This window comes from Vulpes lagopus, chromosome 24, assembly GCF_018345385.1.
Source record: "Vulpes lagopus strain Blue_001 chromosome 24, ASM1834538v1, whole genome shotgun sequence".
Taxonomy (NCBI): Eukaryota; Metazoa; Chordata; class Mammalia; order Carnivora; family Canidae; genus Vulpes; species Vulpes lagopus.
The window spans coordinates 25,098,421-25,112,789 of record NC_054847.1 but is presented as its reverse complement, the minus strand read 5'-3'; the positions used below and the strand labels follow the sequence as shown (position 1 = coordinate 25,112,789).

The 14,369-nt window shown below is 38.8% G+C and overlaps 1 protein-coding gene across 1 annotated transcript in view; it reads right to left on the bottom strand.

Moving 5' to 3' along the window:
- The window catches only part of ARHGAP15 (Rho GTPase activating protein 15), a 610,515-nt gene that overhangs the window by 499,657 nt on the left and 96,489 nt on the right, over positions 1-14,369 (bottom strand). Inside the window, exon 5 of the mRNA XM_041739999.1 lies at positions 3,782-3,869. Within this exon, the coding sequence (XP_041595933.1) occupies positions 3,782-3,869 (88 nt within the window). The remainder of the gene's footprint in view (positions 1-3,781; positions 3,870-14,369) is intronic.

The window sequence follows — 14,369 nt, the reverse complement described above, 5'->3', positions numbered from 1 at the left end:
GTGGGGAAACAATGAAAAGTTATAAAACAATGAATAAAATGCAATTTAACTCTGTGGCAAGGGAAGAAGCTGGAGGATTTAGTGACAAATGTCAGGAGATGAAGCTTCTAGAGGGCTGACAGGATCTTGATTTGATGGTGTTACGTAGGAGTTTGATTCATAACTTTTAAAATATACATATCTATTATACATATTACTAAAAATGGCTTTTGAACTATTTCCAAAGACAATATTTTAAACATTTAAAGTAAATTACAAATCAGAATATGTAAAAAACTATGAGACTATGAGCATCATTCTTTCCTTCATAATCCAGGAAACCTGGATGTAGTGACACCGGTGGTTTTCGAATGCTCCTTTACACAGAAGGGCCAGCCAGTCTTGGCTGAAAGACTGAAAAGACTTGGCTGATAGTTTGAAAGACCAAACTTTCTCTGATCCAAGGCGAAGTGAACAAAAAAAAAAAGAGACAATGCATATAGACATAGAAGGGGGATACTAGTTTCCCATTTCAGTGAAGATGACTGTATTGCATTCTGAGGCCTTATCCTACCTAGATTTGACATCGGGATATATATTAAGATGCCCTTCCTGTTAGAAAGTGGCTGTGGTAGTAAGTGGTAGGTTACTCTCAATGTCCTTACTAAAATCAAACAAAGAAAACAGAATGAGTAAATCCTTTTTCCTTGAATAGGTCACTGAGGACCCAAAGCCTATGAATCTCTAATTCATACAAACCAGTGAAATGATTCTGTGTCTATTCCCCAGAGGAGGTTGCTTTTGATAGGAATCTGACTTGGCTGCCAATGGGGAGAGTTTCAGGAAGAAAGTCAAACATGGAAGGTGCAATCAGGTACCTTTTGTGACATGAAGTATTAAATGTGAAAGTCACAGGTAAGAGCCAGTGGAGGAGGAGGGCCCCAGGAGAATGTATCTGCTCCTGTGAGAGCTTATATCTAGAGCCCCAGAGGGAGCAATAGCTTCGCTTTCAGAATTATTCAGTCCTTAGACACAACATTTATGCTGCCTATGGGTACAGAGTTCTCTCTTTGGAGCCCCCCCTTGCTGGTGTTCCTTGAGGTAATGTATTTCCTCTTCTATACATTTCTGTATCAATTCAAGTACAAAACTAATATGCTGTAAAAGTAGGTTACAATTAAATACGCCCTGTACTACCACTATAGGATATATTTATGTATTTTAATGGCACACATTAGAGTGGACTGTAATAATTTGCGGCTACAATTTATTCTTTTTCTTAGTAACTGGGTTCACGAGTGATTCTCTTGGCAGATAGCCCTGTGCCCATTTTACAGATGAGTATTCTGAAGCTCAAAGAAGTTGAATGACTGTGTCAGCTCCTCAGCAGCAAAACTGGAATGAAGTCCCCTGTGGTTGAACTTCAAAGCCCTGCTCCTAGCTGCTTTGTTGCTTTGTCTCACCATGGCATTAACATTCAAAGATCATTCCTATAAAGATTAAAATGCCATTTATTCTTCAAACCACATTCTGTGCCACTCAGTCAGTTTCTACTGACCCCTTGGAGGAAAGGACAGACTTCTTCCCAGAAGCCCCATGAACAATACCAGCACATGTGTACGGGGGTGCAAGGGAAATACAGAAACTTGAGCATAAATCTCTTTCAAAATAAAACCACAGCATCTTTAATCAAGGCCTGGCAATCATCGTATCGTTTCTCGGAGACTGGAATTGGTAAATGTGGGCTATCCCACTAGGCCTTTAATACTTGGTTAGAAATGTATCCAAGAAGTTGACTAGCACGACAATTCATGCAGTACAAACATGAATCTGTAATTCTCTTCCCCATTACCACAAAACACAGTTAGTTCCTGCCCTGAATTCACTTTGAAGATGAGTGCCTGGGAGAAACCATAAGAGCATTGAAAACGGGGCCAGAAGTAATAAATAGGGCCTGCCAGAAAACGTTAACGAATTTTCTTCTAAAAGTAAAATCTATTGTCAATTTACAACTCTGAAGGTCGGACTGGAGGCAGGCAATTAGTTAGCTAACTTGAAAGGTCTGCCTACAGTGTAAAAAAAAAAAAAAAAAAAAAGAAGAGTTTGCTTTCACCTGTATAAAATTAAGCGGCTGATAATTGTATCTCCTGGTACTGGGAAGAAGAGATTAATTTAAATAATAAAATAAAAATGAAGCAAAAGGCTGGAATTTGGAATCTAATCTCTCCCAGTATCCCAGAACGTTCACAGAAGCGCTGCTCCAGTGGATTCTACTCACCCAGCAGGACGAGGATCATCTTCTCAGCAGCCCAACTTGCCAGGCAAGCCACTTGCCTCCCTTCCCTGACTTCCCCCCTTTAGAACTCATTCAAAGGGAAGACAAAGGACCTGTGAGTGGATGGGAGTTGTTTTGTGCCTGGCCCTCAGGGGTACTTTATTTTTCTTAAAAAGATTATCTCCACCTTACTGTAGCCCCCAAATAAAAACAAAACAAAAGCCTAGAACAAATTTCTGAGGCAGTTTAAATTAAAAATACAGAGGATTGAGATGTATTTTTAATTTATTTTTAATTAGTTTACAGATTGGACCGCACCGAGACTCCAAAATCAGCAAGCCACTTGGGGATAAAGACGATTGCAATTATCAGGAACAAGCCAAATGCTACCTTTTGTTCTTCTATTTAAAAACAAACAAACAAACATCTCCTAGCAAACGATTTTCTATTTCCTATTTAAAGAGGATTACATAGCAAACACGACTAGTGGCTGGAAAGCAAAGAACTTTCCATCGTTTTATTACCTGCCAAACACAAATTAGTTCATTGTGGTTAACTGCTGCCAGGCGACCCCTTTCCCTGCCGCCCATCAGGCTGATGGCAGGTGGGTTCCTGCCTGGCCTCCTTCTCAATCAGGAGGGTGTCAGGGTGCTCCCCACCGGCTCCTACATGGCCTGGGTCTGGGGCTTGGGCAGCAAGGTTTGGAGCTTGAATTGCCCCCATAAGGAGCTGGGGATTGCTCCTTCTTACTGTCACTGTCAAATCTCTGGGGGCAACTGCGAGGCCCTCCAGGTACCATAAAGAAACTTTACAAATTTCACTTTATCTAATAACTACAGGATACCAAAATCCCATTAGCTCCATTAGATGGATTCAGGAATATTCAGAAAGGTTAGCTGGATAGAGTGAATGGCGCAGTCGGACCAAGATAAAAAATCACTTTGTTAACTTAGAGTGTTTCCTCATTGGTAACACCCTATATTAAGGTGCCATTTGTAAACAGTTTATTATTATTTATTAATGTATGAAGCACTTTATAGCATGCTAGATAACAACTTAAATTCATGTATTAAAGATGCACATACATGGTTTAATAGGATTTACGTCTTATAATATTCTTTAAAACAGCTTCCCATAGTCTCATCCGTTAAGCATTTATTACTAATGCATTTTATAACATACTTTATAATACATTATTTGAGCAAGAAGCTGCATTTAGCGATCATTTCATAAATAAGAATAAAGCATTTATAAATGGCACCTTAATTTAAAGTGTTACCTTCGCATTACTAGATAGCTGCTCACCATTCATCTCATTTTGTGATTATTCTCCAAATGCACCACTTAATAAAACAGACACTAAGTTCTATTTTCCCTTCATCTGATTAAAAGTTTATTGAGTCATTTCCTCCATCTGCATTCAGTCGTTGGTAGCTTGGAGGCTTTAGTGTGATTTCTGATGAAACCAAACTTTTAATTCAATAATATTTCTGTGAAGATGATAATAGTAGAAACAGAACTACCTACCACGTTAGAGAGAGCCTGCTGCTTAGATTCTTTGTAAAATTCAATTTTTCGACTAGAAAGAACAATCCAGGAAGTAGACCAGTTTTTCCTTAGGAAAAGAAAAAAGAGAGAGAGAAAAAAAAAAGCATTATCACTTGAAGAAATCATTCATAGATATTGTATAGGCAACATTTGGAATGCGTAGAGACTGTATTTTTAACTAGTCTTCATAAAAGTCCCTTCTTTATTAAAATCTATAGGTGGTAGGGAATTTGGGTAATAATAAAGACATTCTATAATTTTTAAAAATCATGGCATTTATAGTAAACATTTCTCATTTGGAGAGCCTCAGAAAATCTTTTTCAAGTACTAAAACTCCAATTCTTGTGTATTCATGGCCCCTACTCCACAGTCTGTTTTCACAGCAAGCCAAAATTAGCAAAGTAAAAACAGAAATCAGAACCCCTCCCTTCATTGTTACTTCTCTGCATTGTTTCAGTATATTTCAGAATTGGAAAAACTAACCAGCTAATGTGTCATTGCCTAGTTCAAAAAAAAATTCTTTTTTTCAGAGAGAGAGAGAGCAGAGGGAGAGGGAGAGAGAGAATCTTAAGCAGGTTCCACACCCAGCATGGAGCCCTACATGGGCTCAATCTCATGACCCTGAAACATGATCTGAGCCGAATTCAAGAGTTGGCACTTAACCGACTATGCATCCAGGCAGTCCCAAAATATTTTTTTAATGTTGAATTTCAGTAGAAATCAGAAATGCAAATTTAAAAAGTAAAATGATTTTTCCCTCTTTTGCCTATCAAATTGGCAAGAATTAGAAGGAATAATACCGAGGGTTACTGAAAGGGTGGAGAAGTGGATTCTCGCATACAATTTTGGTGGGAGAGTACACGAGCACATCTTTATGGAGTGAATTTGGCAACATGTTGGTTTTTTTTTTTACATCTTTTAAAATGTGTTCCTATTTGACTAAACAAGTTCATTTCTATGAGTTTAAGTTTATCCTAAAGCAGTGATCTCATAAGTTAACACTGTGTGCACAAGAATGAAGTGCACCATTATTTCTTAATTGTGCACCTAAAATATATTTTAAAAGATTAGTTGTATAAATTCCATGTAATAAACTCCTCTAACGAAATAATAAAACCTATGTTATAAAAGAATACTGATATGGGAAAGTTTTAAGAAAGACCATAACACAATATGTAGTTTATAACATCCTACTGTGCATTTATCTGAGACTGTACTCCCCACTCTGAGCCCCTTCTGATGATTAATTCTCATTCATCAGAAGTCAAATATTTGCCCTAAACTGCCATCTGTGACTTCCTCACACAGTACTTATGATAGGTTCAAAAATAATTTTTGTATATCTCACCTCTCTCTCCATCTTAAAATAAATCCTCAAAGTGGTAAAAACCATTTCATGCTTGCAGAAGTATCCTGAAGTGCTTAGCACAGTGCCTTGAACAAAGGAGACACTACATACGTATTCCCTGAGTCAGTGACTGAACTGACTCAGCAGGGGAGAAGAAAGCTGGGTGTAACAATAGTTAAATCAGGTGATAAAATCACAACTTTCGATTCTCCTTTGAATTTCTTGGTGTTTATCAAATTTCCTGCATTGAACATGTATTACTTCAGCAACTGTATGTGTATCTTTGTGTCATGAAGAGTGTCATTTTGTAGATGATAAAACAGTATTAAGGAGATTAATTAAGTTTCTAACCATTATATCCTACTGCTGCAGGTGGCTTTGGTTTAACACTTCAAAATAACGGAATTCATTTTATAAAATTGGTAGAGGGGCACCTGGGTGGTTGAGTGTCTGCCTTTGGCTCATGTCGTGATCCCAGAGTCCTGGGATCAAGTCCCGTATCAGGCTCCCCGCAGGGAGCCTGCTTCTCCCTCTGCCTGTGTTTCTGCTTTCTGTGTCTCTCATGAATAAATAAATACTTTTTTTTTTTTTAATGGTAGGAAAAAGTTTAAAGACTTTATTCAGGTCAATAGAAACCTACACAAAAACATGTTAAAAATGGCCATTAAAGATCTCTGTGTAGCTTATTTCCACTTGCTTCTTAGAATTTAGGAGTTTGATTGAAAGGACAGTTTTGATTCAGTAAAGTTAATATTTACAACAAGACTGGATTGCTCTTCAATGCCTGAAGCTTTCTTAACCACCCATCATTGTGTTAAAAAAAACAACAACAACATGATAAACAGAATCAAAACAAACAATACGTATATTCCAACATGCAAATATGAACATTATGTTCTTGGACCCACTTGTCTTCAAATGAAGTCACTTTTTCTATCCAATAGTGAAAAAGGTGGAAATACAACAACAACAACAACAGCAGCAGCAGCACAGAAAGCCACAGAGACCTTTTCCCTCCTTTCCCCTAAGGCCCACTTCTCTTTTGAGGTACCAGGAGCAGCAAAATGAATTGAGGCGCCCATAGCCTTGTCTCTATGCAGGTCATAGTATTAGCTGACCCCAGAGACAGAAAAGAAAAACATTGAAAGGACTGCTGGTCTACACTGGGCATCGTTTATCTCTACCCCTTATTTTGACAGTATTTGATCAGGGAATATGGAACACCCTCGGACTGATGGAACCCATATTTAACCTGCCTGTTATATTTCCCACTATATTTTTCATCTCCTGGCAGGGAGATACTATACCTTATTTGCTTCCAGTCTATAGCAAGCCCTGGATAAATGGTTCTGATTTGAATCTGTTTCAGATGTTGATCGTTTACAGAACGTGTTGGCATTACTCTTCCCTAAACTTGGAACTGGAATTGGTTAGAAATGAACTTGCATGAAATTCAATTATCTCATGGTTCTTTGTTAGAACTTTGAACCACTATGAAATGTTCCCCCCTAGGTGAATGTGACGAACAAGTCAAAGAGGGTTAAGAACTGCGGGTCTCAGAACCTTCGTAATAGGAATCGCTCTGACAGTTTACATACAATGCTATTTCATTTTCATTTCATAAATTACAACATCTCTATGGTGTTAGAATAAAAGCGAAGATTTTCCCAACTTGCTTAAAATAATTTGACTTCAAAAGGAAGAGGAAAAACTGTTGTCGACATTTTAGATGCCCTAATTTCATTTTTCCCACTGTCTCTTTAAAAATGAAAATTAACACATATTATTTTGAGTACCTGCTACAGTTTGATTGCCTAGTAGAAGTCTAGCTTCACAAAAAAAAGGAAGATACCAATAATGTCCATTTACTAATACAGAAAATGAAGTTCACAGAGTTTAGGTAACTTAAGGCCAGTTAGATTTAGAGTCAAACACATTTTCTCTGACTCTGAAACCTATAGTCTGCTCACTAATTTATGCTGACTTTTTTTTTTAATAGGATTAAGCAGTACTATCTTGGCTGAGGAGATTGTCGATGTCAGATTTCACTATGGTTTTGGTTGAAATGCTCACGTTATAAAAGCCCGTATGCACAGCCTGTAACAAGGTAGAAGCCAAGGAGGCTCCCTTATAAACTATTTTACCCGATGCTAATTGAAAGGACAGAGCAAAGGCCCGCCACTTCCAAACTCTCCACTTCCCTTGGAAGTTGCACTGATTTAAAGGAGTCCCACAAAGGACCATTCAGCTCCTCAGAAGAAGCTGGAATCTGGGGTGTGCTCCTAATGATGGCCCCCCTGTTTCTCTTCTGCTGGGAAATTATTCTGGTCTGTGATGAGCAGACTCATCTGCAGTCAGTGAAGATCATACAACCAGGAATTGAGTCAAAAGCCTCTAGTCTAGGAGTGGCTGAGAATTCACTTAATGGAAACAACTTTTAACCTATGACTTAAGTCACAGCCTGACTCTGTGAATGAGATACTCTGGGCACGTGACCATTTTCCCTACAATATCTGTCTGGTTCATTCCCCATCTATCTGATGGGTTTCTCTTGGGCCGTCTGTAGTTCTTAGGATACCAGTGAGACAGTTTTCTCACCTCTTTAGTCTAACATGGGAGCCACTTGGAGGGCATTGTCAGCTCTGGAGAGAGTTGTAGAAAGGATCAATTGGCAAGGTTTTGCCCTGACTTTAACCTTTAAGGCTTTCTCTATGCAACTGAATCCTTATTGGTGACTATGTCTGGTATATTGAGAGACAACTCAGGAAATGAGTTGCTCCTACAAACTTTAAGGGCTTAGCCCAGAACAGGTGGGTCTTGCAGTTCCTGATGAGATATTTATTTATTTATTTATTTATTTATTTATTTATTTATTTATAAATATTTTATTTATTTATTCATGAGAGACACAGAGAGGGAGAGAGGCAGAGACACAGGCAGAGGGAGAAGCAGGCTCCATGCAAGGAGCCCGATGTAGGACTTGATCCCAGGACCCCGGAATCATGCCCTGGGCCGAAGGCGGATGCTCAACTGCATCCCCTGATGAGACTTTTAAAATAGACCTTTCAAGGATGAAGCAGTTTTCAGAATGGAGGGAAAGTCCTTCTACTCCCCTGTCTCCTCCAAAGAGGTGGACATCATCTCTAACTTTTTGAGCTTTTCCACTTCTGAGAATAGTATCTGACATTTAGTAGGGGCTCCTTGAAGGTTTTTGAGCAAAAAAAGCATACGGGTTCTCAGATTTCAGGTGGGCCATGCCTCTAGATTTTTCCTGTTCTGTGTTTGCTGTGATTCACTCACAAGCACTACAAAAGCACCAACCTCCTATAATTCCCTTCTCTGTTCCTTGGTTCTCTAGTGTTTTGATATGTTATCCCTGGCATTAACAACAACAACAACAGCAACAACAACAACAAAACTATCTAATGCTTCTGGTTTAGCATATTTTCTTCCAATTTATAATTCTGCTGTTGATACCTGAGCCTTCTCCAGAGCTCTTTCTGACCTCTCAGACATATGTCAATAAGTTGAGCTATTCTGCATGCATTGGTCCCTACTCTGTGCAAGGTATCACACCTGGTATTTTGTATATGTCGAGTAATTAAAAGGAAAGTTAGGGGTGCCTGGGTGGCTTGGTTGGTTAGGCATCTGCCTTCAGCTCAGATCATGATCCTAGGGTCCTGGGATTGAGCCTGCTTCTCCCTCTCCCTCTGCCCACTGCTCCCCCAGCTTGTGCATTCTCTCTCTGCCAAATAAATACATAAATAAAATCTTTAAAAAACAGAAACAGAAAACAAAAATGCAGAGCCAGTCACCGGTATCTATTGAGCATCTACCACACAAGTCACAATTCCAAGGACTGAATATATAAAGGCAAATAAGAGAGACCTCAGGGAGTTTCCCTTCAACTAGGGGGATCCAGGCAATAAACATGGAAACACAAGGCACTGGGAGTGGGTAGTACCTCATATTACAGATGAGGAAACCAACACTCAAGGAGTCCACATCCTACCCAAGAGCCCAGAACTTGTAGATAGGGATTCAAGCCAAGTCTCCCAGACCATGAGGAGCATATTCACTCTGCTGTATCGGTTGTCCCCAGAGCAAGTGGCAAGCAGCTCTCCCTTAGGATCTTGAGCACATCTATGCAGAGCCTCACCATAGGCTCTGAGAAAAGAAGTTAAAAGAACTTTGGCCAAATAAGCACTTAAATGCCTTTCCCCTTGTAGCCAGGCCAAGAAGTGGCCTGGCTTGGGATGCTGCAGGCCCTTTCTTTCCGACTTTGCCATTTATCCATTGGTGGGGGCCAACTAATGCCTCACTATCTCATCGTCTAAACTGTAAGGACGTTCTTTCTATTTTTCCACACGGAAGGAAAGCAAACAAACTATTAGGCAGATTTAGGACTAAGTAAGAGACATAGCTCAGGAACTATTTAACCTCAGCAAGTCAGAGGTGTTGGGCATAGGAGGACAGGCTCGTCACAAATTTATGGATAACAATCAGGTGAGGGTTGGATATCGAGACAAGTGATTCAATTCAGGAAACAGATTGTGGCCCAAGAAGTACAAGTATTTATTTAATTCTTGTTATGACAAAAAAAAAAATAGATCACACACTGAAGGTGGGAAAAGGTGTTCACTATCATGGGGGGGGGGGGGGGAAGGACTAAATTTGAATGACAATTCTTTACACGTATGCAATTAGTGGGACTTCTCCTCCCAGGGAGACGCTTCACAAAACTTCCTTGAAGCAAACTCTTAGGGGTGAAGGTGGGAGGGGGGGGAATAATCCCCCAAACCACCACAGGCCCTCCCTTTGGCAGAAAACTCTTTGCATTCTACAAAACGGACACCGGGTGGCAGCACATAATAACAGCAACTTTGTAGCTGCTGCTTGTGAAGACAGCTTGATGGAAAATAGTTCTTAAAATATTCATTACCCTTTTAAGAATTTGTCAGCTTGAGCTTGGGTGGAACACATTCATTTGTCTTTTATCCTACGTCCACCTCTCCTAGGCCTCTGTGATGACGGGTGGCCAACCAAAAGTCAGAGGAAAATGCAAATGAGACACCTTCATAAACTGCAGACTCTCTTGGGACACCTGCCTTTGTTACCTGACTTGATCACCCTGGATTTGACATGATTCCCCACCGTGGCGGGAGTGACAGTGATTTACTCTAGTATATCTGACCGATGGTCCATAAAATCCCTTGATCACTGTTAGGTGCTCTTACTCATTCTCAAACAGGTAGGTTAGGAAATTATTTCTTCTCCCTCATTGCCACTGCTAAAAGTGGGCCACACACACACACTAAAGCATAAATACACACATCTCTGTCAGTATTGCAAGAAATGTAAAATCTTGATATGCTCAGAGAATGATCAGATATTGGAAATTATATCAGAGCATATGATGGGAATCCTAAAACCAAAGCAAACGTTTACAACTTAACTTCTGTATTCTGTACTATTCAAATCTTCCCTCCAGTCCTCACCACCGAGCATAAAAAGAAGAGAAAGACAATTCAGCCTGGAACAATTGGTTGGGAATCCTGATCAGAAAGTGCTAAAGAAAAAAAATAAGTTCACCTTAGCAGGGTACTTTGGCATCATGCTCTAAAGGAAGTCTGTTCTGAGAAACGACTATGAAAAAAAGAAAGAAAAAAGAGAGAGAGAGAAGAAAAGAAAAGAAAGAAAACAAAAATAAAAGTCTCATAGTTCTGGTCTCTAGGAAGAAAATGGGCACTAGTAGACACACACACACTGTACAGCTTCACTCCTTTTCTTCCCATATCCCTCTTCTGCTCATCTTTTCACCCCCAAGTACATCTTTCTATGCCCCCCAAGAGCAGAGCAGAGGGACCAGTTACAGTTACGTGTGTGCAGAGCCACAGGTGAGATGACGAAGGGCAGGCTTGAAGTGAAAGTGACAGGTGTAGATGGAGAGATAGTGTCCACAAGGTCCAGTCTTTTGTAAATGGAAGTATTGAAAATAGCTTTTCATTAGGGTCTCACAGAGCTTCAGTGAGGTCTGGGCTATTTCCTTTCGGGGATGGATGTCTCAGAACAAAGGCATTCCTAAACTTCATCAGAAAAGTAAAACATATTTTCGATGTGAACAATTAAAAAATTAAAGTTGAGGCTGAATGTATTATGCTTTCAATCCTGTCTGTGTATCACGTGATAATTTATAGAACACCGTTTCAAGATAAGGCTAAATGTATGGCCTTTTATGGATATAAGATATAACCAGTGAGTTCTCCTTCCTTTTTTATGTATTTTTGCTCAAATTCAGAGACAGGTCAAACTATTCTTAGAAAGAAATAACTATATAAAAGAAGGAAGCTAAACAAAAAGGAAAAGGAGAAAAAAAATTTAAAAAAAAAGAAAGGAAAAGGAGGAGAAGGAAGGAAAATAAAAACACAGTGCATGATGTGGATGAGCTCTCATGGATTTTTTAATAGAAAGCTTTATAGAGAGTAATAAAATAATGTTTGCCAAGTGATAATTGAAGCCCTTGGTACTGTTAATGGTATGAAATCAAAGGATAGTTTTTGCTTCCGGTCTCTAAAGAACTTCTAGCAAGAGAGTAAAAACTAACCTATTTCAGGGCTAAAATCTGATACAAAATGTATATACAACAAGGTTTGAGAGAAAGGAGAGGTTAATACAAGGGATCAATTCTCTCCATTTGTAAAATTGAAAGTAAAATAATAATATAGCCTATGTTAGAATATCATTTCGGTATTATTGGTGAAGGCTTTAGCTAAGTACTTGACGGAATAAGCATTTAGCAATACTGCTTATTAACTCATTAAAATGTATAACAGATATAAAGTGCCTTGATAAGTGGGCAAAAGGCAATCAAAAGACATTTATATTAGAAATACAAACTATAGCAACTATGATATATTATTTAATAGTTAACTAAATTTTGAATGGGATGAAAAGGTTATGATTAAACCGACCATTTTGTTGCTAGCTACAAAAACATGCCTCCTCCGTGGACAAGCAATATGGCAATACATAACATTAAAAAAAAAAAGTTATGTGATTTAATCAAGTATTCCAGGCTTAGCATCTATCTTCAAAAATAAAAGACACATTAACAAGCATAGGACTTTTGCTGTAATTACAACTGTTTTAGTATAAGACTGGAATCAGCTTAAAATTCAAACAAGAGAGGAGTGTAGGAATGATTTGATATATTACAGTGCCATCAACCTGGTGGGATATTATATGTTATTAAACATGGTGATTAATCTACAGTGTTCAAATTGCAAAGTGTTTATTTTTAAAAACCCAAAACAATGAAGAGTACAATTATGAGACAATATGGATCAAAGTTAAAGATTTTAGGTATTGAGGACTTTCATCATCAAGGTAAATAGTGAGAGACCTCGAGGAGATATTTACAAAGTTTAAAGTTGACAAGGTATTATCTCAATTATCTCAATTATATTAACACTTCTCTCAAAAATAAAGTGAGACAATCAATAGAAAATAGTCAAAGTTGGTATCTAGGCAATTCTCAGAATGCAAAACCTAACTAACTTTACATGGATGAAGTGATGCTCAACCGAAATATCAATGAGAGGAATAAAAATAAACGTAACATGCAATACTGTAGTGACATTTTCTCGCCATCAACTTGCAAAATTGAGAATTATATAATGCTGTGTGATGAGATGATGGAGGGACATGCTCCCTTCCGCTTTGCGGGAGTATGAAGTGGTGCACTCATTCAGAGGAAGTCTGGCAGCAGGATTCAGTGGATTTATAAATGTGTGAATCTTACCTCCAAGGAATCCTTCATTCCTGAGTATATGCCCCAGAGGGAATACCTAACAGGTGCATAGGCAGACGTATATGTATGGCTTATTGCAACGTTGTTTAGGAGATGGAAGGAGTTCGGGACAATTAGGGGTCCAGTGCGGACAGATGAAGTAAAACTTGGTGTATGTACACAATGGCAAAATGGGCAGCAGTTGGAAGAAACAAACCTACTTTAAATATATAGACACAGATGCATGTCCAAACACTAACACTTAATAAAAGTAATAAGAAACAGAATGAAAAAAAAAAAAAATAAAAAAATAAAAAAAAAAATAAAAAAAAAAAAAGAAACAGAATGAAGTTATAACACAGAAGGACTGATGCAATTTAGGACACGTTCACCTACACACAACTACACACTATTTACTAGAATGCCCACACGCATAACCACATTAATACATGGAGAGTGGATTTGATGAACATACATTCTACAGGGGATTGAACTGAGTATTAGAAACTGAGAATAAAATAAAACCAGCTAGGAGTTTTGCCCAGAATGATGATAATGCAAGGCCACACACTGAACAGTAAAATCAACTCAATTCTGTGCACCTGATATTAAAAAAAAAAAAGGAAACTAAAATGTATATAACTTTAAGTGAGAAAAGGTGAAAGAATGGATAATTGTATGCAAGCTGATTGAAATTACAATAAAACAGGGTGCAAACTAATGTTTATATGAATTTAAACTAGAGCACAAAAATGATTTGCAAACTGATTAAAGTAACGGCTAATGAAACAAATACAAAATGGTGTACACACAGATTGAAACTGCCTAAAAATGTACTTTGTGTGAGTTAGTTGGGGAAAGGGCCTTGTTCTGCTCCTCAGCTTTTTCTTGACACCACCTTCCAGGAAAAAAAAATTATAAGGATGATTTATGGGCAAAACCATTTTGGTGGGGAATCATCTTTATTTTCTGAAATTCCTTTCAGTATCTCCTCCTCTTCCATGCATGAGGCTTGAGGGGAAGATTGAAGCTCTCACCTCCTCTCCTGTCCCAAGACCCAGTGAAAGTAGAAGTGATAACTTAGACAAGTCCTTGGGTCCTTTTCTGTCCCTCTTTAGACTTTGTGTGCACGTGACTGGTAAGGTAAGAGAGAGTCTTGACTTATTCATCCTGGGAAGAGTCCTTGCTCCACCCTTGGTGCTAATTCCTTGAGCTGGTGTAATTGGTGATGAGGTCCAAGGAAAAGGAGGACACTAGGCTGGGTTAGCCAAAGTCAAAAAATCCTTCTGTCGCCCTTTCAGAGTCCAACTCCCTGAGCCAGATTGTCCAATGGGGTGGGGACCAGTCCAGTCTCTTACAGCAGCCTTGCATTTGACCTTCTGTCCTGTTCATGTTTCTCCTGGACCCTTCACGGGAGTGTGGCTGCAGGG